The following is a 27,170-nucleotide window of genomic DNA, read 5'->3' as shown; positions in this document are numbered from 1 at the left end:
CAGAGAGAGAGGGAGTCACAGACTGAAACAGGCTCCAGGCTCTGAGCTGGCAGTCAGCACAGAGCCCGACGCGGGGCTCGAACCCACGAACCGCGAGATCATGACCCAAGTGAAAGTCGGACGCCCAACCGACTAAGCCACCCAGGTGCCCCTCTAGTGATTTTTTTTAAACTGAATACTGGAATTACTTTTGCAATCAGAAAATAAAAACTTCAAATTTATTTATTTTTATTTTAAAATGTTTATTTTTGAGAAAGAGAGTGGGAGCTGGGGAGGGGCAGAAGGGGTAGGGGACAGAGGATCTGAAGCTGGCTCTGCTCTGACGGCAGTGAGTCTGATGCGGGGATCTAACTCACCAACTGTGAGATCATGACAGGAGCCAAAGCTGGACACTCAACAGATGGAGCCATCCAGGTACCCCTATTTATTTAATTTTAAATGAATTAATTTTTTATTAAAAAAAATGTTTATTTTGAGTGTGAGTGGGAGAGAGGTTAGGAGAGGCAGAGAGAGGTAAAGAGAGAGAGAATCTCAGGCAGGCTCTGCATTGTCAGCACAGAGCCTGATGTGGGGCTTGATCTCATGATCCATGACCTGAGCCAAAATCAAGAGTCAGATACTTAATCCACTGAGCCACTCAGGTGCCCCTTAATTTTTTTTTAAAGATTGTATTTTTAAGTAATCTCTACACCCAGCATGGGGCTTGAACTTACAACCCTGAGATCAAGAGTTGTATGCTCTACTGACTGAGCCAGCCAGGCACTCCTCAAATTTCTTTCTTTATTAAAAAAAATTTTTTTTTAATGTTTATTTTTGAAAGAGAGAGAGATACAGAGACACAGCATGAGCAAGGGAGGGGCAGAGAGAGAGGGAGCTACAGAATCTGAAACAGGCTCCAGGCTCTGAGCTGTCAGCACACAGCCCGATGTGGGGCTTGAACTCACAAACTGCGAGATCATGACCTAAGCCAAAGTCAGACGCTAAACTGACTGAGCCACCCAGGCACCCCATCCTCAAATTTATTTTTAAAAAATGTGAACATTAACTAGATGTGTTAACTAGGTGTGTCTAGGTGTCTGATCCTGTGATGTGATAAATAAAGCACGCTTAGAAAGTAATCAGGCCCTTTGCAAAGGCAGTTAACTCGAGCTAGAGGGGATGAATATATTTCTTTAGTCCTTTATTCCTAATATACCCATATTCCAACTCATACTCTTAAAAAGAAGTGGGATCTGTACAAGTCCTACCTGCCATTGACAGGCCAGGTCCGGGTTATGTCACTCACATAACACGACGACTCACAGCCTCCATCAAGCAGCACCATCTCCCCATCCTGCAACAAAAGTGAGATATGTCAACATAGGGGACCTATGACAGTCAGCTCTTTCTTCTGATTTAAGCTCTCTATGCCTTTCATTTTATATATGTATTTAAAAAGCTAACTTGAAGGAGACTAATCTTCTGTGGTTCTTTCTCACAAGAAACAGCATCTCAATTTTTCAAATGAATTCACATTGATTCAAGAAAGGTGCCACTGCAGAGTAGTACAGAGGCTCTGGAACCACACGCTTAGCCCATCATAAATGTTACCACTATCACTATTATTTTTAAAAAGCCTATGTAAGTTGGTATCCAGGGCCTTATTCAAATACAATTACCCTTAACCATTTAACTTTAGAATATCTCTTCCCCATTTGCTCCCTTTCAAAATGAATGTGAAGAAAGAAGAAAACTTTGGGTATATCTCTACCTTACTTCTTGTCATGTTATATTGAAATTATTCATGTCCTTGAAGACAGGGAATATCTTATTCATATATAAATAAGCACACAACTTGGCATGTGGTAGAATAATGGACGAATGAGTATATATGTGAATATATATATATATGTATATATATAGAATAGCAACTTTGAAGAATGGATGTGGTTTTTGTTTCCAGCAAAATGTCAGAATATATTTGTTAGGAAACAACTAGATCCTGGGTCAAAAATACATTTTATGAAAGGCTGACATTACATAATGTAAAAGATGTCCTGAAGACATTTTCTCTCTTGAAAAAAGACACTCCAGAACTAGAGCTGAATGTAGTGATAAGGTAAGTGGTACAGTACATATAGAAAAGGAGATGTTGCCCTGAGGTCTCGCAGCAAAGTGGGGAAAATGAGCCGGACATTTTTGCATTAATCTAGGATGCTCAGAGGGGATACAAGAGTCCCAGGGTACTAGGACCCACTTGACTTCTGGCAAAACCATAATCAAACAGCCTTTGGAAGAAATTTCCCCCAAATTTCGGCTGGCATGATTTCCAAGAAATAATATCGAGCAAATGTGAGCTCACAAGCAAAGGCTGTCAAGCACCTGAGGTAGGTAACCATGCCTGAGACTCAGCAGGAAAAACAAACACCAAATTTAGATCTTCCAAGACTTCAGGTAAGGGAATGATTAGAGATGGAAGGGCTATTATGAAATCCTTAAAGGGATAAAGTATGGAATCACAAAGATGAATAAGCAACAAGAGATCATCAGTTCTGCTGATTTGAAAGGGACCAAAAGGAAATAAAAACAACTGCTGAAGTCCATCACCCAGGGGATGGCTGAAGATTAGACAAATGGAGGGAAAAAAAAAACTAGTTTCGTGGAAGACAGACATACCCAAGGCTCCAAAAATATGACAGAGAGAGACAAGGCAAAAATAAACATGAAAGTTAGCTTACTGAGACCAGACAGAGGTGTAACATACATCCCACTGAGATCACGGAAGGAGTGGATAGAGAGACTGTAGGAGAGATGATATCTATGCCAGGGTCTGAGGATTTCCTGGGACTGATGAAGACACAAAGGCACAGATTCCAGAGGGAGAAGGGATCATAATGACGACATGTAAAAACAAATATGTTCTTAGACACATGATAAAACAGAAATACCAAAGAAAAAGAAATCTTAAAAGTAGCCAAAACAAAAAGAGGTATCTCAGAAGGAAGGAATGACAATTATTGTTCTTGTTTGTTTGTTTGTTTTTAATCTGCAACACTGGAAGTCAAGAGAACGGGGAATGATACACTACAGGTGATGACTGAAAAGAAGCAAGGACAGTTTCCTTGGTACAGCCTCCATCAAGAATTGAGAATGAAATAAAGATATTTTGGCTAAACAAACAGAAAATTTTCTCAGCAACAGACCATCTAAAGGATTTTCTTCAGGCTGAAGGAAGGTGATCCCAGGAGGGCCGTCGAAGATGTGAGAAGGAAAGGTGAACATGCACGTAAATCAAAACAAACCTGCTTCTGATGGCTGTAGAGAGCTGTGGTGAGCTTAGAGGCAGAACCGCAAGGCAGCCTGCTCTCCCAGACCCCCCACCAGTACCCCGCGTTTCTCACAGCTTGCTGAGGGCCTTGCCCCGACTTCACCAGAAGGGGCCCTTGTAAACTTTCAGATAACCAAAGAAAGACCATGACCTAGAAGTTCTCAACTTCTCTTCTCTTGGGCCAATTTATCTAATAATGGCAATACTCTTCTCTCCCTGTACAGTGACACTGGTGCTTATTCTCCAGTTTTTCAAGAACGAACACTATATTGTTTAGGAATAGACACACTGGTGGTAATATTATGAAAACAAACTAAAATGGATTAAAACAAAAGCCAAGATGTTCTGTAGAAGACAAAGGGGTAGAAGACAGTTAAGATGTGCTTGATATTGCCCAAGGGTATTGTTCATAATGGTAAAAACCTGGAAATGATAAAAATGTCCACCTAATGGATATTTATCACATTAATAAATTAAAACCAAGAAAGCTTTATAATATTTATTAATCCACTTAAAAATGACAATAAACCTATTACATGTTAAGATAAATAGTGTTTTTAATGAAAAGTAATCATTTTTCTAAATAAAAATGGTTAGAAATGTGGCACTGTTTACATTTTTACAAATCTCTTTGTCTAGCATAACAAAAAATAGCTAGAATTGCGTATCTGCTTTTGCCTTCAATTTGGTATGATGTTGATGTCATAAAGGCTCTAGAGTCCATCCCCGTACACTGGAGAGAATGAGAGTGAAAAAGACAAATAAGGTCTGAGTATTCTTATGAAAATATATTTAACCTCACAGACCACACTTTAACTGTTCTACACTAGGCCAAACCACAGTAGCATGCAACAACATACTGTTATATGAAAAAAATGCAGATGTAATATTTGAAATCTATAAAGTTCAAACATGACCAAAACCAAACTCTGTTAAACTCTATTATTCATTAGCAGTAAAATAAAATGAAAAGCAAAGAAATGATGACCATTAAAATCAGGAAGAGTGGTTATCCCATCAGGGAGGAAAGAAGTTATCACTGGGAAGAACCACATGGTAGAAAAGCTTTTTTTAGGGGGGGGAGGGCTAGTAATGTCCTGTTTCAGGCATTCACAAACTTTTTCTGTAAAGGGCTATATAGTAAATATTTTTTACTTTGTGAACCATACTGTTTGTTTCTGGTGCAACTTCTCAACTCTGCCATTGAGGGAAGAAAGCAGGAAAGGCTGTATTCCAATAAAATTTTATTCACAAAACATAGTGGCAGGCTGGATTTGGCCTAGAGAGGTGTAGCTTGCCAAGTACGGACGTGGGTAATGGTTACATGGGTGTTCATTTTATAATTACTTATTAAACTCTTCCTTTCAGTGTTAAGTACTTTACCAGTAGTCACATTTTATAATAAGAAATGTTAAAAAAAACAAAACAGAAGGCTTTAGTACATTAATGAAATTGAATCAGTAGTTTAAAAAAGTCTACAAAGGAAAATATCAGGCCCATATAGTTCTACAGGGATATTCTATCCAATTTTCAAAAGAAAAATTAAGTTATTTCACAATATTAAGAAAGAAACTAACTCATCTGATATGCAAATCAGAAAGACAGTATGAGAAAAATAAAACAATTACATTCATGAACACAGATTATTATATCCCAAACAACACATCAGCAAGTTGAAAATAGCAGTACTACAGATAAAAAAAAAGATGCTTAATGTCACTGGTAATTAAAGTAATGGAAATTAAGACCACAATGAGGTCCTGTTTTATACCAATTAGAATGGTAGAAGTTAAGAAGTCTGATAACATCAAAGGATAGAGGATGTGGTCAACAGAATTACGTGCCACTGATAAGAGTATAAACAGATAAAAATGCTTGGGAAAAAAATTTGTATTATCTTATCACAATAAGTATCATCTTATGAATAAAATAAAAAGTTCCCCCAAACTACATATAGCAGTATGTAATTTTTATGTAGTTCACAAACAAGCAGAACTAACTAACATTGTTTGGGAAATCATGCATGTGTGATACGACTACACAAAAAAAAAATCAAGGGAATGACAAACGAAAATTTAGGATACCAATTAGTTACCTCTGGGAGGGAGGCTTTAGGATAGCAGAGTATAAAGATACATATAGTATTGGTAATGTTCTAGCTCTTGAACTGAGTGATTGGTTCATGGGTATTCATTTAAAAAACATGCAGTATACTTCACGTTTGCTATATTTATTCATTTGAAATTACTGAAAATTAAAATAGACAATTAAAAGTGGACTTAATAAAGGCATATACAATCTTTACTTGTATAGTCACTTGGGGAGAAAACTATACAAGATAAGCTACTTCACAGCTAATAACGTACTCTTAAAATCTGTCTGCTCCCAAAATATGCTTGGTCCACTGTTCCCACAAGTCCGTTCAGAAGGAGTGTTATTTAAAAAAAAAAAAAAGAGCGGAGGCTTTAGGGTAGAATTCTCAGCTCTGCTCTAATGAACTGCCTAATTTTTAAAGTTTATTTTCCCCATCTGTTAAACAGATGTCAATAATTGCTCCTATCTCACAGTACTAATGTGAGGATCAAATGAGATAATGTTGGTAAGATCATTTTTTAAACAATAAAGTGCTTTGTAAGTGGCACCATAGGAAGAGGCACTGAAGGGCATTTTGTGTACCTTGATGAGCTGATTATTCTTCACATAGTGCAAAGTGTTTGACCGATTACCTCCAGCAACCACAGGTGGGTAGGCTAAGATGTCTGCACCGCGGGCCCGGCATTCAAATTCGAACTGAAAAACAAGAGCCAAGCATGACTCTTCATGAGTATGACTGAAGACAGGATTTCCTCCCTCAACAGTCTGTCCCTCCATTCAAGTACTTCTCCGTCATTCTGGAAAAATTAGTTATCAAATCTAACCAAACTTATGCTTCCATTTCAGTCTATTTAAAAAAATTTTTTTACATTTATTTATTTTTGAGAGACAAAGAGAGACAGAGCACAAGTGGAGTAGGGCCAGAGATAGGAGACACAGAACATGAAGCAGGCTCCAGGCTCTGAGCTGTCAGCACAGGGCCCGATATGGGGCTCGAACTCCCAAACTGTGAGATCATGACCTGAGCTGAAGTCGGACGCTCAACTGACTGAGCCACCCAGGCGCCCCGATTTCAGTCTACTTTTTATTCCCCACTCCAAACCAGTTATTTGGCCCTATTATTGTCTGCTTAGTTCCTCTGAATGCTCCAAATTTCCTATGATTTTCAAATTAAGTCCAGAAGAGAACACAGAAAACTTATGATCAAGGCTGAGACATATGGTGAAGTAAAGTTGCTATTTTTCATTCTTTTTTTTTAAATGTTTATTTATTTTTGAGAGAGAGAGAGAATGTGTGCACGCATGCACACACAAGTGGGGAAGGGGAAGAGAGAGGGGGGACACAGAATCTGAAGCAGGCTCTGGGCTCCAAGCTGTCAGCACAAAGCCTGACGTTGGGCTCGAACTCACAAGCTCTGAGATCATGAGCTGAGCTGAAGTCAGATGGTTAACTGNGCCCGATATGGGGCTCGAACTCCCAAACTGTGAGATCATGACCTGAGCTGAAGTCGGACGCTCAACTGACTGAGCCACCCAGGCGCCCCGATTTCAGTCTACTTTTTATTCCCCACTCCAAACCAGTTATTTGGCCCTATTATTGTCTGCTTAGTTCCTCTGAATGCTCCAAATTTCCTATGATTTTCAAATTAAGTCCAGAAGAGAACACAGAAAACTTATGATCAAGGCTGAGACATATGGTGAAGTAAAGTTGCTATTTTTCATTCTTTTTTTTTAAATGTTTATTTATTTTTGAGAGAGAGAGAGAATGTGTGCACGCATGCACACACAAGTGGGGAAGGGGAAGAGAGAGGGGGNGATCATGACCCAAGTGAAAGTCGGACGTTTAACCGACTAAGCCACCCAGGCGCCCCTATTTTTTATTCTTAATCTAGATAAACATTAGAATACGGGTTGCATTTTTAATAACATTAATGTATTACTAATTTCAACTTTTCAAATAGCTACCAAACTACATATGCTGGAAAAGTGAAAAAGGGTGGTAGGCAAATGGTAAATTCTACCAATTTCACTTTGTCCTGGGATGAAGCACCCCCTCCTCTCTCCAGCACTACTCAGATTCTGCTCCTGTTTACTCAAACGGTATTCTCAGCTCACAACTTGTCTTTGCTTCTTCATGTGTTCTACTTTGCAATTTTCTTCATTTAATTGCAGGTCTGCGTATTTTAGACACATCTAATAAATTTTCAGTGACATTTAAGAACCAAATCCTCTCCACTGGTATCCTGGTCACTTCCATGAAAGCCAACTAGATGCCATCTGCAAATGAACTACTTACTATTTTTGCCTCCAAAAAAACCTTTCCAATCTTTTGTGGCTCACCTTAGCATAGAGAAAGCCTTCTTCCACAGGAGCTTTACTGGCGAACATGGTTTCTATGAAAGCCTGTAGAATGGAGGATGAGAAGAACAGTCTCATTTTAACTGTTGCTTATTCAAACATTCAAAACACTAGAGCTCAAGTGAAAAGCACCCTTTTCCCCAATTTTGTTGACATGAGGTTGTGACTTCGTGAGCATGATAATATACATTTCTGAAGAGTAAACTATTGCTTTTAGGACTATGTGACTGATGAGATTTAGTGGAAGGGCACCCAACTATCACACTCAGAATATACACTGTATGCTAGAATACGCTACATGGGAACACATTTTGTCATTTCTGCCTAGAAATATATGAAATGGATTGAACGGTCCAGTCTACAGCAAGGTTTCCCAACCTCTGCACTATTGCTGACATTTTGGACTAGTTAACTCTATGTTGTGGTGGGGTGGGGGTGGGGGGTGCAGAGGGACTGTCCTATTCAATGTAGGATGCCAGCAGCACTTCCCAACTGTGACAACCAGGAATTGGTAAATATCCCGAGGGACAAAACTACCCCAAGTTCAGAGCCACGTATAGTACAAGTACTTTAATTATTCCTCTGTAGTAGCCACAGTACATTGTATATTTTCTATTTTTATGAATATATATGGTTATACTGACCACTTACTATACTTTATGCCAAAAAAGATTTAGATTAGCTTACATGGATCCACAAAATACAACAAGATGCATAAATCCGTGGTAGAGTTAAAAAAAAAACAAAACAAGCCTTAAGGGGAATGGAGCTCAACAAAATAATGCATACCATAATGACCTTCGTGATGACAATAGCAACTATGGATAGACCACAAATATAACTGACTTTTCTCGCAGCCACTGTGCAAAGGGAAACTGTCAGCTCTATTTCCCATGTCTTTGGGATGAAAACAAATCAGATGCACAGGGATAGGACTCTATGATACCACACTAGAAAGGAATTTCCCTTGACTTGCTCTGTTCTAACAGTGAAGGCAATGTGGGAAGGGATGTTTTTAATAACATTTCTCTAAATACAAGGCGATGACATCACCACAGAGGAGTCCAATGGAGGAAAGTGAGAGGGATGACACTGGAAACAGCTGCAAGGCTTTTGCACCTTTTCTCATCCTGATCTTCTTTCAAATTTGGAAGTTTTCCTTCCTTTTCTATTTTCTGGAATAATTTGAGAAGGATAAGCATTAACTCTTTTTCAAATGTTTGGTACAATTTGCCTGTGAAGCCGTCTGGTCCTAAACTTTTGTTTGTTGGGAGTTTTTACGATTACTGATTCAATTTCTTTGCTGTTAATCAGTCTGTTGAAATTTTCTATTTCCTCACATTTCAGTTTTGGTAGATTACATGTTTCTAGGAATTTATCCATTTCTTGTAGGTTGTCCAATTTGTTGGCATATTGTTTTTCACAACATTCTCTTATGATTGTATTTCTCAACTGTTTGTTATTTCTCCTCTCTCATTTGTGATTTCATCTGAGTCCTTTCTCTTTTTTTTCTTGAGAAGGCTGGCTAGAGCTTTATCAATTTTATTGATTTTTTCCCTCAAAGAACCAGCTCCTGGCTTCATTAATCTGTTTTTTTGTTTTGTTTTGATTTTCTTCTTCTTATTTTATTTTTGTTGTTGTTGCTGTTTCTGTATCATTTATTCCTGCTCTAGTTTTTAGGTGTAAGGTTAGGTTGTTTGAGATTTTACTTGCTTCTTGAGGTAGGCCTGCATCACTATAAACTTCCTTTTTAGGACTGCTTTTGCTGCATCCAAAAGGTTTTGAAATGTTGTGTTTTCATTTTCATTTGTTTCCATGTACTTTTTTATTTCTTCTTTTATTTCCTGGTTGACTCATTCATTGTTTACTGGCATGTTATTTAGGCTCCATGCATATGTGGTCTTTTCAGATTTTTTCTGGTGATTGACTTATAGTTTCATAGCACTATAGTCAGAAAATATGCATGGTATGTATGACTTTGATCTTTTAGAATTTGTTGAGGCTTGTTCTGTGGTCTAATATGTGATCTGTTCTGGAGAATATTCCACATGCACTTGAAAAGAATGTGTATTCTGCTGTTTTAGGATAGAATGTCTGAATATATCTGTTAAATCCATCTGGTCCAGTATGTCATTCAAAGCCACTGTTTCCTTGTTGATTTTCTATTTAGATGATCTGTCTATTGATGTAAGTGGGTGTTAAAGTCCCTCTTATTGTATTATTATCAATTACTTCTTTGTTATTAACTTTTATGTATTTGGGTGCTCCAATGTTGGGGTGCATAAATATTTATAGTTGTTATATCTTCTTGTTAGATTGTCCAGTTTATTATTATATAATGTCCTTTGTCTCTTGTTACAGTTGTTGTTTTAAAGTCCATTTTGTCTGATACAAGTATTGCTACTCTAGCTTTCCTTTTACACCATTTGTATGACAACTATTTTTCCATCCCCTCACTTTCAATCTGTAGGTGTCTTTAGGTCTAAAATGAGTTTTCCATAGGCAATATATAGATGCCTTGTTTTTAAATTCATTCTGTCACCCAATGTCTTTTTTTTTTAATGTTTGTATTTTTTAAAAGTTTATTTATTTTGAGAGAGATAGACAGCGGGAGTGGATGGAGGAACAGAGAGAGGGAAGAATCCCAAGCAGCCTCCTCACTGTTAGCGCCGAGTCCAACCAGGGCTTGATCCTCCAAAAGAAACCAAGAGATCATGACCTGAGGTAAAATCAAGAGTCAGCTGCTTAACCCACCCAGGCACCCATCTCCCCAACTTTTTTTTGTAAGAATTTAAGTAATCTCCACACTCAACGAGGGGCTCAAACTCACAACCCTGAGATCAAGAGTGACACGCTCCACCAACTGAGTCAGCCAGGCATCCTTACCCTATGTCTTCTGATTGGAGCATTTAGTCCATTTATATTCAAAGTAATTACTGGTAGATACATATTTACTGATATTTTATTTGTGGTTGTTTCTTAAGATTTCTTCTAACCCTTTCTTGTCTTTCTTTCATGGTTTGCTGGTTTTCTTTAGTGATATATTTGGACTTCTTTCTCTTTACTCTTTGCACAGTTATTAGTGGTTTCTGACTTGTACCATTAGGTTTGTATATAACCTCTTCTGCATAGAGCAGTCTATGGAAGCTGATGATCATTTAAGTTTGAACCCGTTCTTTACTCCTCTCCTCCCCATGTTTTTGGTACATGGTGTCGTATCTGACATCCTTTTACTTTGAGAGTCCCTTGACCGATTTTTTACAGAAATATTCATTTTTACTGCATTTGTGTTTCCTACCTTCATACTGTCATTTTTGGTTTTTCCTTTCCACTCACTTCCCCTTCAGTATTTCTAGTAAGACTGGTTTGTGGTCACGAACTCCTTTAGTTTCTGTTTGTGAAACTCTTTATCTCTCCTCTATTCTGAAGATAGCCTTCCTGCATATTCTTGGCTGCAAGTTTCTTCTATTCATCACTTTGAATACATCATGCTATTCCTTTCCAGGTTGGAAAGCTTCAGCTAAAAAAAATCTGCTGACAGTCGGATGGGATTTCCTTTGTATGTGACTCTCTCCTTTTGTCTTGCTGCTTTTATCTATTTATTTTTTATTTACATTTTATTTTACAGAGAGAGCTTGTGCAGGAGACAGCAGGGGAGAAGGGCAGAGGGAGGAGAAGACAGAGAGAGAGAGAGAGAGAGAGAGACAGACACTATGAATCTCAGGTAGGCTCCATGCTGGGTGTGGAGCCAGGTGCAGTCCTCATTTCAATAACCCTAGGATCATGACCTGAGCTGAAATCAAGAGTTGGTCACTCAACCAACTGAGCTACTCAGGCATCTGTCTTGCGGCTTTTAATACTTTTTCTTAATCACTATATTTGGCTTTATGTATGTATATACTTATTTACTTATTTATTTCTTTACTTAAGCAATCTCTACACCCAATATGGGGCTCAAACTCATGACCCCTGAGATCAAGAGCCACACGCTCTACTGACTGAGCCAGCCAGGCACCCCTGTATTTTGTCATTTTAATTACCATATGTCTTGGTGTGGCTTTTCTTCTGTTGATTTTGTTGGGGGTTCTCTGTGCTTCTTGGATCTGCATATCTGTTTCCTTCCCCAGATTAGGGAAGTCTTTAGCTATTATTTCTTCAAATAAATGCTCTGTCCCCTTTTCCGTTCTTCTTCTGGGACTCTTATAATACAAATGTTATTATGTTTGATGGAGTCACTGAGTTCCCTAAGTCTATTCTCATTTTGCATAATTCTTTTCTCTCTCTTTTGTTCAGCTTGATTACTTTCTATTAATTACTCTGTCTTCTAGGTCATTAATTTGTTTCTCTGCTTCTTCTAGCCTGCTGGGAGGGCCCTTTATCTCTGCTATGTTATTCCTTATCTTTCCATTAATGATCTGTCTGATGTCCTCCACTATTTCTCAAGTCCAGTGAGTAACCTTATGATCAATGCCTAAAATTCTCCACTGGCATGTATTTATATATGTTTTGCCTAGCTCTCCAGCCATGACCTTGTCCTGTTCAATTGGGACAAATCCCATCTCTTCATTTTGTCTAAGTCTCTGTGCTTGTTTGGGAGACTCAGCTACATCTCCTCTTAAGGGCAATGGCTTTATGAAGAAGAGGTCCTGCAGTGCCCTGCAATGTAGTGTCCCCTATTCCCCAGGGCCTGGTGCTTCTGGGAGTGTCTCCAACGTGTGTTGCTGCTGTGTCCCGCTGCTTGATCCTTCAGGCCACTTGTCTGCAGGGGGTCTTTGCCTGTTGTGGGCAGTGTCTGGTCTCTGGCCTGAATGTGGTACATTTCAACTAGTGTTCTCTGGTCTACTTGTGAAGAGACCTGTGGCTCCCACCACTGGAACCAAGGCTGTGCAAAATTCCTGGGCTGGGAAATGCAGTGTTGGCAGGGGCTCGGGCTGGTCTTCTGGGGTGGGGGGTGGGACCCAATGACCTGGGACCGAGGAAAGTGTGACTGGGAAGAGCAGTTCCATTGGAGTGGAGGAGGGAAGGTTAGTTTAAGCAATTTAGGTAGCAAGTGTTGACACTGCTGGTTCTCACAGGTGGCCCTGAGCTTATGCTGAGGGGTCAGGGAGAGAAATGGAGCCTGACAGTTCCTTTGTTCCCAGAGGGATCTCTCTGTGATTGGTGCCTCACTGGGACATGCTCTGAGATGAACAACTAGCCCTCTACAGTCTGTGCCTCAGGTGCTCTTCAGATAGTTGTTTCCACGCTGTATGTCCACAGGCTGTTTGCCCTGCCTTTTCTCCAAGAACAGCCCCCGTGTCCTTTGAGCTCTCCCAGAGCCAAGCATGCTGACCTTTCAAACTCCAGGCTTTAAGCCCTGCTGGTTGCAAGAACTCACAAAATTTGTGCCCTCTCACTTTCCAAGCCAATGCTAAGGGGATTTGTTATCCCCGAGGGCTGACCAGTGTGCTAGTTTGTCTCTAGCCCTTCCCTGGGATCATGGCTCCCTGCCCACCACAGTGGTCGCATTCTGTTTCTCTTTCAAGCTGTGTCTCTGCACTTCCTACCTTCTTTGATGTGACCTCTTCCCTACCTTTAGTTGTAGAGTCTCTTCTGCCAGTCTTGAGATTGATTTCCAGGGTATATAGGATGATTTGATATTTAATTGTATTTGTGAGATGAAGCAAGCCTAGGATTCTCTTATTCCACTGCCATCTTCCCCTCCTGTGTGCTTTGTTTTTAAATTATAGCCATCTTACCAGGTATGAAGTGGTATCTCATTTTGGTTTTGATTTGCATCTCCCCAATAGCTAATGATATTAAGCATCTCTTTATGTCCTTATTGGCCACTTGTATATCTTTTTTTGAGAAAGGCCCATTTAACCATTTAAGTCCTCTGTCTATTTTTTAACTGGGTTATCTTTTTGTTTTTGAGTTGCAGGAGTTCTTTACATATTCTGGATACTAGACCTTTATCAGATAAGTGGATTGCAAACATCTTCTCCTATTCTATAAGCGTCTTTTCACTTTTTTGATAATGTCCATTGACTCATGCACATACGTTTGTAATTTTTTTTTAAAAAAATCTTTAAATGTTTTATTTATTTCTGAGAGAGAGAGAGAGAGAGACACATAGCATAAGCAGGGGAGGGTCAGAGAGAGAGGGAGACACAGAATCCGAAGCAGCCTCCACGCTCTGAGCCAGCTGTCTGCACAGAGCCTGATGTGGGGCCTGAACCCACAAACCGTGAGATCATGACCTGAGCCAAAGTCAGATGCTTAACCAACTGAGCCACCTAGGTGCCCCCATAAGTTTGTAATTTTGATGAAGTCCAATTTATTTCTCTTGTGTTACTTATTTTGGTGTCATACCTAAGTATTCATTACCGAATTCAAGGTCATAAAGATTCACTTCTATGTTTTGCTAAGAATTTTATAGTTTTAGCTCTTATGTTTAGGTCTTTGATCCATTTTCAGTTAATTTTTGTATATGGTGTGAGGAAGGGATCCCACATCATTCTTTTGCATGTGGATATGCAGATATCCATTTGTTCCAGCATACCTGAAATATTCTTAACTAAATATACGGTTAAAGCATTATTTTGAAAGAAAAAGAATGATTCTGATAAGGAGGATGAAAATCCAACTAGGAGCTTGGGTGACTCCTAAATCATTCTTTGTCTGAATTAGCACTGGCTTTGAAATCAGTGGAATCAAGAAATGATAGAACCTAAACTTTAGCAGCTAGCAAAAATGGACTGGAAGAGACGTGGCAGTTCTGCTAAAAACTTGTTTTTTTTGTTTGCTGCTTTGTATCAGCTGAAAGCAAGCTCAGAATCTCCTCATTGAGAATTCCACCTTTGGCCAACAGGTGGTGCTCCAACCAAAGGAACCCAGGCTGCTTTAATTTTTTGATAAACCAGCTTGTGAGAGACACTACAACTAATTGAAGTAGGGCAAACTGATGAGGCAGGACAAAAGGTAGTGAAAGGGGTTATTTAGTGAAGGAAATGAGACATTTTGCAGATTTAGATGCAACAACCTGATGAATTCTTTTTAAAAATGGATCCTGAGAATTTTAGGTAAAGGAGCAGTATCCCTGGCTTTAAACACTGCAGAGGAGAGGGAAACGTGAGGGCTTACTGTGGATCACACAAAATCCCTAATTTACTAAAATGAATTAAGGGATGCATCCAACATAGAAGGGATATGGCCCTGACTCTCGTTATATAAATGGTCAGGGCCTCCTGAAGCTGCATTAACACTGTGGATGCAAGCAGTACTGCTCTGGCCTAGTGATGAAGGAAATGAACACCCCTATGAGATGCCCTTACGCGGTTATGACTGACATTGTAATAAGGGATTTCATATACGACTTTGTTGCTGGATCCCAAGAGGATGTAAAAAGACCGTTTCAGATCTTTAATCTCAACTTCCTCCTATGGATAATAAAAAGATAATAATGAATTAAGGACTTTAGAAGGGAAATAAAATCCAGTAAGGGGACATGCAAAAGAATAAAGTTGAACCCATGTCTTTTTGTTGAGTTGTAAGAATTCTTTATATATTCTGGATATTAGATTCTTTTCAGATATAAATTTGCAAATATTTCTCCTGTTTATAAGTTATCTTTTTACTCTCTTCATGATGCCCTTTAATGTACAAGTTTTTAATTTTGATGAAGTCCAATTTGTCTATTTTGTTCTTGTTACTACTGCCTTTGGTGTCATATCCAAGAATCCACTGCCAAATCCAAGGTCATGAAGATTTACCCGTATGATTCTCTTTAGAAACACATACAAAAATTAACTAAAAGTCATAGAGAAAAACATAGGGGAAAAGCTTCATGATTTTGGATTTGGCAATAATTTTTTGGATATGACCACCAAAAGTATAGGCAGCACAATAAAAAACCGATAAATGTTGTATGATTCTACTTTTTTTTTTTTATTTTTTTTTTAATGTTTTATTTATTTCTAGGAGAGAGAGAGAGAGAGAGAGACAGCGTGAGCAGGGGAGGGTCAGAGAGAGAGGGAGTGACAGACTCTGAAACAGGCTCCAGGCTCTGAGCTGGCAGTCAGCACAGAGCCCGACACGGGGCTCGAACCCACGAACCACGAGATCATGACCCAAGCGAAAGTCGGACGCTTAACTGACTAAGCCACCCAGGCGCCCCTGTATGATTCTACTTTTATGAGGTACTCAGAATAGACAAGTTCATTGTAGGTTAGAAGTTACCAAGGGATGGTGAAAGGGGCAATAGGGAATTACTGAAAGGGGAAATTAATGGTTAGAGTTTCTATCTGGGATGATGAAAAAGTTCTGGAAATAGATAATGGTGCTGGTTGTATAATAATGTGAGCGTACTGAATGTTACTGAGTTGTACACTTAAAAATGGTTAAATAGTAAATTTTGTCATATAAATTTTACAACAAAAAATAGCAAATCGAAAAAATAAGAAAGTGGGCAATGATTCATATTCTAAAATGATTCAGTTTTTTTCATGGTTAATTAAAAATGACATATGACACAAAAAAAGACACTTAGATCAATGGAACAGAACAGAAAACCCAGAAATGGATGCACAAACAAATGGCCAATCTTTGACAAAGTAGGAAAGAATATCCAGTGGAATAAATGGTGCAAATGTTACTGGGAAAACTGGCCAATGACATGTAGAAAAATGAACCCGGATCACTTTCTTACACCATACACAAAAATACACAAAAATAAAGTCAAAATGGATGAAAGACCTAAATGAAAGACTAGAAGTCATCAAAATCCTCGAGGAGTAAGCAGGCAAAAACCTCACTGACCTGGGCCAGAGCAACTTCTTACTCGACACGTCTCCAGAGACAAGGGAAACCAAAGCAAAAATGAACTATTGGGGCCTCATCAAAATAAAAAGCTTCTGCACAGTGAAAGAAACAATCAGCAAAACTAAAAGGCAACCGATGGAATGGGAGAAGATATTTGCAAATGACATATCAGATATAGGGTTAGTATCCAAAATCTATAAAGAACTTATCAAACTCAACATCCAAAAAACAAATAATCCAGTGAAGAAATGGGCAGAAGACATGAATAGACACTTCTCCAAAGAAGACATCCAGATGGCCAACCAACACATGAAAAAATGCTCAACATCACTCATCATCAGGGAAACACAAATCAAAACCACAATAGATACCACCTCACACCCATCAAAATGGCTGACATTAACAACTCAGGCAACAACAGATGTTGGTGAGGATACGGAGAAAGAGGAACCCTTTTGCACTGCTGGTGGGAATGCAAACTGGTGCAGCCACTCTAGAAAACAGTATGGAGGTTCCTCAAAAAATTAATAGAACTACCCTACGACCCAGCAACTGCACTACTAGGTATTATCCAAGGGATACAGGTGTGCTATTTTGAAGGGGCACATGCACCCCAATGTTTATAGAAGTGCTATCAACAATAGCCAAAGTATGGGAAGAGCCCAAATGTCCCTTGACAGATAAATGGATAAAGAAGATGTGGTATATACACACCACGGAGTATTATTTGGCAATCAAAAAACATGAAATCTTGCCGTTTGCAACTATGTGGATGGAACTAGAGGGTATTATGCTAAGTGAAATTAGTCAGAGAAAGACAATTATCATATGACTTCACTCATATGAGGACTTTAAGATACAAAACAGATGAGCATAAGGGAAGGGAAGCAAAAATAATTTAAGAACAGAGAGAGGACAAAACATGAGACTCTTATTTTTTTTTTAATGTTTGTTTATTTTTGAGCGACAGAGAGAGGTAGAGCATGAGTGGGGGAGGAGCAGAGAGAGAGGGAGACACAGAACCCAAAGCAGGCTCCAGGCTCTGAGCTGTAGCACAGAGCACGATGCAGGACTTGAACCCGCAAACAGCAAGATCATGACCTGAACCAAAGTCGGATGCTTAACCGACTGAGCCACCCAGGCACCCCAGGAGACTCTTAAATATAGAGAACAAACAGAAGGTTGCTGGAGGGGTTGTGGGAGGGGGGATGGGCTAAGTGGGTAAGGGGCATTAGGAAATCTACTACTGAAATCATTGTTGCGCTACATGCTAACTAACTTAGATGTAAATTAAAAAAAAAAAGATATAACAAGGAGGGGCACCTGGGTGGCTTGGTCACTTAAGCGTCTGCCTCTTGGTTTCAGCTCAGGTCATGATCTCATAGTTTGTGAGTTCAAGCACCATATTGGGCTTTGTGCTGACAATGTGAAGCCTGCTTGGGATTCTCTCTCCCTTACTCTCTGCCTTTCCCCCACTCGCTCTCTGTCTCCCTCTCAAAAATAAATAAACTTAAAAAAATTTTTTTAATGATATCAAAAGGAGGAAATAGAAGAGTGCCAAACTTTGAAAATTTTACAGTAAGGCAGAGAATTGGCAAACTGCCTGTCCTCAAACTCCTCAGGGTATAAAAATTCCAAGGCAGACATACTCAATTTATCTGAGTTTAGAGTAATTTTAGAAAAAAAAAGATTCCAATGAGCCACTATCATCAGGTATCAAAATACGGGCTTTTAATATAAAAATAATGGCAAGAGAATATTGACATGACGTCCAGGGTCATCTCTGGCAGGGAATTCAAGACATTTTACAAATGTGTCAGTGGCTGGCTGGATGTGAAGAAGAAATTCTTTTGGATCTATCGAATTTAGAACATAGCATGCAGCACTGCCTAGGGCTGCAAATGAACCCCTTAGGGATGACAAAATTAATTCAAAGGAACATGGGGATGCTATTGTGAAAAGGTTAAAAATTAAAGTGTAGTTAGAAGTTGGAATGTAAAACAAAAAGGATATTGTGATGTCTCCCTTACCTGAATGTATAATTGATATGAATATAAGTTTTGAATAAAAATTCTTCCTCCTCCTGGGTAGTAAGAAAAAAGGGACAATTTCCATCCTCCCTTCATTCAGTACTCATTGGACTTGCAACATGGGAGCCTTTAGAATTAACCTAATTCAACTAGTAACTTGGAAACATTACTGGATACCTGGAAGGCACTAAGAAATTACTATTCTAAATAAGGAAATGTCAAGATGCAAGTATATTAGTGTCCATAAACTCACTGCAATAGCCCAGTGTGGGCATGAGGCCGACTGATGAAGCAGGTTACTACCAGTAGACTACAGGGCGCTCAATAAAACCGTGTCCTGAAGAGCTTCAGCTGTCTCTGACTATACAACTGACAGTCCTGACTATTCAACTCATGCAAGATAAAGGTGACTGGTATTCTCTCTTGATCGGCTAATGCAGTTTTCTCATTGTCAATCACCAGTGAGAGCCTACAACAACTTGTATTCATGTAGAATGGTTCCCAATACATAGTATTACCTCAAAAATATTAGAACTTCTCTGAATATTGTCACAATCTGATGAGGCAGGACCTAGATCTAACATAGATGGACAACACAAATAAGTATCATCTGAAACTATGGATCAAGTTAAAAGCAACTTTACTAAGGTCATAAATCATATGACAGGGTGGGGATGACTGATTAACCTTGACAGAAATCCAGGGCCCTACAGACTATGGAATTTTGGGAGATGACATGGGTTGGAGCAATCCGTGACATACCACATACCACTAGGAATAAACTGTTACCGCTCCTTGACCCTCAGATTAAAGAGGATAACAACACCTAACTGTACATCTTTGGCTTTTAGAGAAACTATACCTCACTTAGGGATTTTTCTGGCCCCAATTCATAAAATCACAACAAAAAAGGCCTTTTTTGATTAGGGGCCTCAACAAAAGGAAGCCTTCTTAGAACTGCAGAACGCTGTGGCTTAAGCTATTATATTAGGACTACATGATCTTAATGCTGAAATGATATTAAAAGTGTCAGCCATCTGTACTCATCCTAACTGGAATTTCTAGCAAAAACCATACTTGACTCTAAGATAACCTCTGGCTTTGGGGCTAAGACATTACTAGATGCTGGTTTCCACTCTATGTCTTTTGAAAGATAGTTGCTGACTTATTGTGGGGCATTTACTGAGATAGCTCCAATAACTAAAAGACTTATAAGAGCAAATTAAGATCTGATATATATATATCATATCATTGGTGATGTCAGAAAAGCATTTAAGAGGGGTGATGCCCAAAGGAGTTCCTTCATAAAATGGAAATGCACTATATAGAGCATGCTAAAAGAGGATGGACAGACTCATTTACAAGCCTTTTTTCTTTGGGTCTTTTCTTTCAACCAACTGCCCAAGGATGCAAGGCAACTGGCCTCGTTCACAGATGGTAGTTCCAGAATTGAGAGTAATTCTATATGGAAAGCAGGTGCTTTGAGTCCAGAAGAAGTTAAAATCGTTATGGAAGGGGCACCTGGGTGGCTCAGTCAATTAAGCGGCTGCCTCTTGATTTCTGCTCAGGTCATGATCTCATGGTCATGAGATAGAGCCCCATGTCAGGTTCTGCGCTGGACATGGAACCTGCTTAAGATTCTTTCTCCTTCTCAAAACAAAACAAAACAAAACAAAGCTTCCTTATGGAAGAACATAATACACTTTGGTCCAATGAGCTGCATTATACACTCTGTTCTTACCTGTGATAGAAGAACTAGATACAAATAAAAGCCTTACTATTTGGGTAATACTGATCCTAGGCTATTCCCAATCAACTTGCAATTGATCTAACAAGTGGGCCATAAATAACTGGATGGTAAAAGATCTTCACATGTGGGGCCACTGCTCTTTGGAAATCTCTATGGAAAGTCTGAGGCTAAGTCAAAGCAGGCCATAATGATGCTTACCAAAGAAATCCGATGCCACGGTTTGAAGGTAAATGAAATCAACAAGTTGATGGCCTAATTCATTCTCTTGAAATGGCAGTGAAGGTCCATGAAGTGAATGGACATGGAAGAACTCAAGCCAGGCAGCAATGTACTAAACAAAGACATAGACCACTGGCCCCCCACTGAAACTCAAATCATTAATAAAAATTGCTTTGGTTGCCAATAGTTTAGTCCCATTTTTCTGTATTTATCCAATCTTTCCCTCTATTATTGGACTGGACTAACCAGAAAATTCTCCTTCAGTGGTAAAGATGTCGGTTAAAATTAATGACAAATGGAAGAAAGGCCGGATTGTCACTGAGGGGAAGGGAGTCAAAAAATGAGTGCCACAAAAGGAAAATCTAACATAATTTTGGTGCCTAAGGAGATGCTTAAAGCAAGGAAATAATATTTTCTCTTAGCTTTGACCCAGAAGCCCCTGGGGGCAAAGGACTCTGATGAAGTCTCCCCTTCTGAAGAGCCGAAAAGAGAGCTAACCTAACAAATATACTTCCTAGAGTGACATATTTCCTCAAATTACATGAAAAAATGGAAGCTCTGTCTAGGACTGTATGCAACAATGCAAATGTATTTGATTCTCATTCCACAGGATGGATCTATTACAGAGGAGGTATGTAGGGAAGCAACTTGTGGAAAATATTTAGCTAGTTGAGTTTGAAATACATTAATAATTTAAATGAACATTATGTAGCCATTAATCATGATGATGATTTAAAAAAGGTACCAGAATATAGTCATAGAATGTTATCTACTGCATATCCCACCTGTCAAAATAGTATGTGTAAAAATAGCTCTTTGCCCTGTTATTGTGGGTGAATAGGCAAGAGGCCAAAGTCTACTTAGGAGTGACTACTACTCATACGATCTAAGCCTGGGTGAATTAACATTTTCGAGGTACCAAATGTATTTCTTAATTGTACAAAAGAAGTCAGTACTCAATGACAACATATCTGGGGTTGACCCATTTGAAATAAGAGGGCCTTTGTGGAATTAAGAGCTGCTAAAAAGTATTTGGTCAGGTAGACTTGTTTTTAATGAAGAAAGACATACTGCTGAAAAAGACCTACTAAGGCTAAGGAGTAAGGACAAAAGTGGCAGGCCACTTGAAAAGATAACATGATGCTGACAAAATGGGATTTTATAATTAGATCATACACTAAAACAATATGCCCAAATCAACTCAGCAAAGGGAACAAGCTCGTATGTTAACACAAGCTGGGTTATTAGATATCTTAATTCTTTTTTTTTTTTTAATGTTTGTTTATTTTTGACAGAGACAGAGACAGAGCCTAAGTCGGGAAGGGGCAGAGAGAGAGGGAGACACAGAATCTGAAGCAGCTCCAGGCTCTGAGCTGTCAGCCACAGAGACCGACGTGGGGCTTGAACCCATGAACCATGAGATCATGACCTGAGCTGAAGTTGGGTACTTAACCAACTGACCCACCCAGGAGCCCCTAGATAGCTTAATTCAAATGGAATCCAAGTTATCCCAAGTACAGTGGCTAGGTATTCTCACAGCAGAAACCCAGGCGATGCATAAACATGGGCCACTTATGGGCCCTACAGTCTATAGAAAGTTTTGTTTTCTATTCTAAGTTTTAATTAGAGGATGCAAACTAGTCAGGTGCTCTTTAACAGCTTTAGCCCTTTCCCTGAATGCTAAGTACCCTTTCCCTATAGTGCAGTTTGTGAGCCCTAAACAAATTTTATTTTAAGTTTTTTTTTAATTTTTAAGTAATTTTTACACCCAACATGAGTTTTGAACTCAGGACACTGAGACCAAGAGTCACATGCTCTAAAGACGGAACCAGTCAGGCACTCCAATACTGGATAACTGTAAACAGGACTAGAGTGCTTCCTGTGGTAGATTAATAGATTCTGCTGCTGGTTTCTTCTAACTGGGAACCAATTAGAAACCTGAGAAACTATGTAACCTGAGAGAAGGAATTTAGCTATGTTCTTAAGATAGCTTTGAATCCTGAAAAAACAGAGATATGGCCTCTGATATAAATTCCCATGAGAAATAATATATGGCATATAAGAAAAGATAGTGTTGGGAAGGACAAATTAATTACACCATTATTTTCTAATTTATAGTATTACTACAATGGTACTGCTATATGGTATAATATGGAGGCATAAGTAATATTGTAGATACTAATAAATTTAGGATAATACTGATATTAATGATAAAATATAGTGGGAGAATGAATTAAAGCTATCTCAGGGCATTATCCCTATGGAGAAGAAATGGTCTGAGTAATATTCAGAGTTGATTAATGATAGATTAATAATTCAGCAGATGTATACCATTAAGAAGCAGATACTTACAGGGGCACCTGGGTGGCTCAGTCAGATAAGTATCTGGCTTCCGCTCAGGTCATGATCTCACAGTTCGTGGGTTCAAACCCCATGTTGGGCTCTGTGCTGATAGCTCAGAACCTGGAGACCGCTTTGGATTCTTTGTCTCCCTCTCTCTCTGTGCCCCTCCCCCCCTTATGCTCTGTCTCTCAAAAATAAATATTAAAAAAAATAATAATAAAGAAAACACCAGTCACTTATAGATTCAAAGAGCAAAAGAACTGTATAGTTAGAAAAACATGGAAAAGTATAAATGGATGGTTCAACTATCTGTTTAAATCCATACCAATTTCACACTAGATACTGTAAATGTTTAGATTCTGTGTATGTATTTTGATGATCTATCTGATTAGATGACATTGTAAGAAAAGTAAATATCACACTAAGAACTATTGTTTAATTAGAAAAAAGGGTTGATAATGGGTCATGGGCATGGACTGCCCTGTGAGGGTTAATTCCTGGAATTCGCTTGAGCTGTTTTGCTAAATTCCTGCATGGCACTGACTTTGGTCAAGGCATAGCATGAAGCGTACTCATTAAAAGTGTCGTGAAGGATAAAAACATGAAAAGACTTTCAACATCACTAACCATTAGGAAAATACAAATCAAAACCGCAGTCAGATACCTTTTTACACCTCTAGGACGGCCATTAAAAAAAAAAAAAAACGGAAAGCAAGTGTTGGCATGGATATGGAAAAACAAGAACCCTTGTCCACTGATGGTGGGAATGTAAAATGGCACTGGTGCTACTGAAAACCAGTACGGTGGTTGCTCAAAATATTAAACACAGGATTACCATTTGAGCTAGAATTCTACTTCTGGGTACATATCCAAAAGAAATGAAAACAGGGGTTTGAAAAGCAAAATGTGTATAGCAGAATTTTCACAATAGCCTAAAGACAGAAACAACCCAAATGTCCATCAACAGATGAACAGATAAATAAAATGTTGCATATACATAAAATGGCCTATTATTCAGCCTTCAAAAGAAGGTAAATTCTGATATACACCACAGCATGGTTGAATCCTGGAGACATTCTGCTAAGTGAAATAAGTCAAAAACAAAAGAACAACTATTGCTGTGACTCACTTATATGAGGTACCTAAAGTAGTCAAAACTGTAGAGACAGGAACTGAAATGGTAGTCACCCAGGGTTAGAGGGAAGGAGAAATGAATGGGCAGTTATTGTCTAACAAGTATAGAGTTTCAGCAGGGGATCATGAAAAAGTTCTGGAGATATATAGTGGTGGTGTTTGTACAACAATGTGAATGTATTTAACGCCACTGAACTATATACTTAAAAATGGCTAAAAAGGCAAATTTTATGCTATATATATTTCACCACAATTAATGAAAAGTGTTACAAGGAATTTGGGGGTGGTTTGTACCAGTTTCTCAATACTGATAAGAGTGAGATTAATGGTTTGTACTTGGTCTATGAGCTCTGCTGTTATAGAGCAGGAATGTGCCAATACGACCCAAACCCAAAAATCCCTAGCTGAGATCCCATTTTGGGCTCCTTGATTTCCAAGATATTCTGTGTGTACATCTGTGGTTCATTATCCATGAGAGAAAATGCATCCCACCCGGCCCGTATTGAGATAGGACAAGATCCTGCACTTGGCTTCTCTGATCGGATCCTTTCTGTGGGACGGCCATTGATTGTGACAGGTATTCTTACTTTAATGCTGTTGCTGTACTATACCCCTTTCCTATAATAAGTTACAGATTTGTAAGTACTGTCATTCTGGGTCCTGAGTCTTCTTTAGCAATCAAACTGTGTCTAACTGCCACTGTCATTGCAGTTACCATAGGAAAGAGAATGCAATTAATTAATTAAAGTTGTTCCCAGGAGGAACAACTAAGATTATGGGTAAAAGATACAAGAAGACAGATTTATTTTGCCTTGCAAGGAATTGAGCAAGTCTCTGGACATGTTCACTAAACACTAAAGCAGAAGGTAGATGTTCATCACCTCCTATGAGATTAATTCATTGGGTACACAACCTCAAGGTACCCACTGAACCCTAGGAACTAAGATTTTTTAATGTGGAGAAAACTTTTTCAATAGGAACCATACCTGCGATGTCAGCTTCCCAGCAATCTGCATTCGCTCAATTTCTGCAGGAGATTTGATCAGCCGAAGACGCTGTACCAGCTGCTGGACAGCCCGGACCTTATTCTTGCTCCTGGCTTTGACCTCAGTCAGATGCTGCATGTAGTCAGAGTGAAGCTGTGCATGAGAGGGCCTCATCCAGTCATACCAGACCATATGTGTCTCATCTTAAAATGAGCAGCAAGAAAATAAATTTAAAATAAAACTAACAGCAATGACAAGAAATACCAACTGTTATAATGACTTGAACAAGAGTCAAAATCAGAAAACCTGTGACATGGAACCCTGAAGGTTGAGCAAAAACTCTCTCAGGACTGAAGCAACTGAAAGGTTAGATCATGTATCACTGGAAAGGCTATTCCCTGAGAACGGCAAGATATTCTGACACTGAGTATCTAGCTTCTCTGCCCCTAAACTTCAGTGTTTTTTAAAAAGATGACAGATGGGACTAAAGCTTTTCTCACGTTTTGATGTCATCATTTATTAATCATTAAAGAAAAACTATAATACTTTTCCACACAAGTGAGCTAGAGGCCCCACTGAATTACTGAACATGAATGGACAGAAAAAAGTACTCGGATCATGACGTGGTTAAAAGTGTTCCCTTCCTTTGCCACCTCAGTGTTAGTGAAAGAAGGTTATCGCAATTATTCACGGCTATAGAAACATTATAGTTGATGATATGTGCTAGCCCACACTAACCCAGGAAACCTTTCCTTTCTCATCTGCCATGTACTCTCATTACAGAGCCACAGCTCTCCTTTTAACTTTAGAGACCCAAGGAAATGGTCTGTATGTGCCTGAGATACACAATGAGAAGGCTCATGATGAAAATGTTCCCACTTAAACCAGGTCTCCATTTCTATTTTCCTGACACGGCTGATGAGCAGCATTCCCAACAACTGAAGTCTGAAGGGCTGTATGTTTTATACAAGTATTTGGGAAAGAAGAGGCGGAAATCCTAAAAATTTTGATTGGCTCTAAATTATTAGTGATACAATCTCCTAAATATTTTCATTTTGAAATAAAGATGGTTTTCAATACATATTACATGTCAACTACTAATCTTATTTTTAATAGAAATTTAGTCATAGTTTTTAAAAGTAAAACTGTTTTCAGTGTATGAAACCATAGCTCAATTTTTTGGGGTTTTTAAATTTCTACATAAGTATGATTTCTTGAATTTTTTCCTTTGCCTACTGCTTTTGTCTAGTAAACTACTAACATTAAGAATGGTGAATGAGAAATACTTTTGAGAAATACATTTGGTGTAAGGTTTTAACAATATTGGGTTAATGAAATTTAGACTACTGAATAGGACAGCTAGCAAACAACTCAGAAAATCAAAAAGCTAAAAAAGAAAATGATTCTGTGTCCCACATTTATGACAACTTTGAAGATCTGTGAAAGTTCCACTAGTTCAGCTGAGTAGTTAGCTCTGTAAAATAAAGAATACTTGTATAAAACAATGAAACAATTCAAACATATTGGCACTTGCATATTCAAATGAGTATTTTCTTTCAAAGAAATCTTTGCAGGAAATAAGTCCATAAATTCCAGGATCATTGGAAACAATTCTGGAATTCTCTTTTAGAAGCTGACTTCAGAAATGGTTTATAAACCACAGAAGAAAATTAGACTATAATTTTACAACCATACATTATTTTGTCTAAAACCAGTACTTTCCAATTTGCTCATCAATCTTATTTACCAATTTGGCTCTAAGTGACTTTTGGGCACTTCAAAAATAAAATGCTGTAGATTTACAAGAATCACTAAAGATATATTATAATGTAGTGTAGATTCTAAAAAGTTCCAGAAAAAGAATCTCAAAACATTATGAGTAATTGTAATTTACCAGAAGAAATGTAGAAAAAGTGACTATTTTGAGTGGCATGAACTCAACTGTGTACATGATTCCCCTGAGAAGCTTGTTAAAAACAGGCAGATTCTGATCTAGTAGGTATGGAGTGGGGGGCCTCAAATTTTACATTTCCACTATCTATTAGGCATTTGTAATTCTAATATGTATCACCAGCTAATTGTGATGCCAGTGAAGCACTGATCACTCTTTGAGAATACTGCTTCTTTCTGAAGAGATGGCAGTAGTAGTAT

General features: G+C 38.6%; 1 protein-coding gene across 3 annotated transcripts in view; it reads right to left on the bottom strand.

Moving 5' to 3' along the window:
• Window positions 1-27,170, bottom strand: part of XPNPEP3 (X-prolyl aminopeptidase 3) — a 66,019-nt gene that overhangs the window by 11,184 nt on the left and 27,665 nt on the right. For all 3 annotated transcript variants that reach the window (XM_077757932.1, XM_077757934.1, XM_077757933.1), the window contains 4 exons: window positions 25,020-25,222; window positions 7,741-7,803; window positions 5,984-6,097; window positions 1,248-1,333 (listed from right to left, as the gene is read on the bottom strand). In XM_077757932.1, the coding sequence (XP_077614058.1) occupies window positions 1,248-1,333; window positions 5,984-6,097; window positions 7,741-7,803; window positions 25,020-25,222 (466 nt within the window). The remainder of the gene's footprint in view (window positions 1-1,247; window positions 1,334-5,983; window positions 6,098-7,740; window positions 7,804-25,019; window positions 25,223-27,170) is intronic.

This window comes from Crocuta crocuta, unplaced genomic scaffold (genome assembly GCF_008692635.1).
Source record: "Crocuta crocuta isolate KB4526 unplaced genomic scaffold, BGI_CrCroc_1.0 scaffold143, whole genome shotgun sequence".
NCBI classification, from domain to species: Eukaryota; Metazoa; Chordata; class Mammalia; order Carnivora; family Hyaenidae; genus Crocuta; species Crocuta crocuta.
The sequence above is the reverse complement of the archived record's forward strand: the minus strand, read 5'-3'. Positions and strand labels throughout refer to the sequence as shown.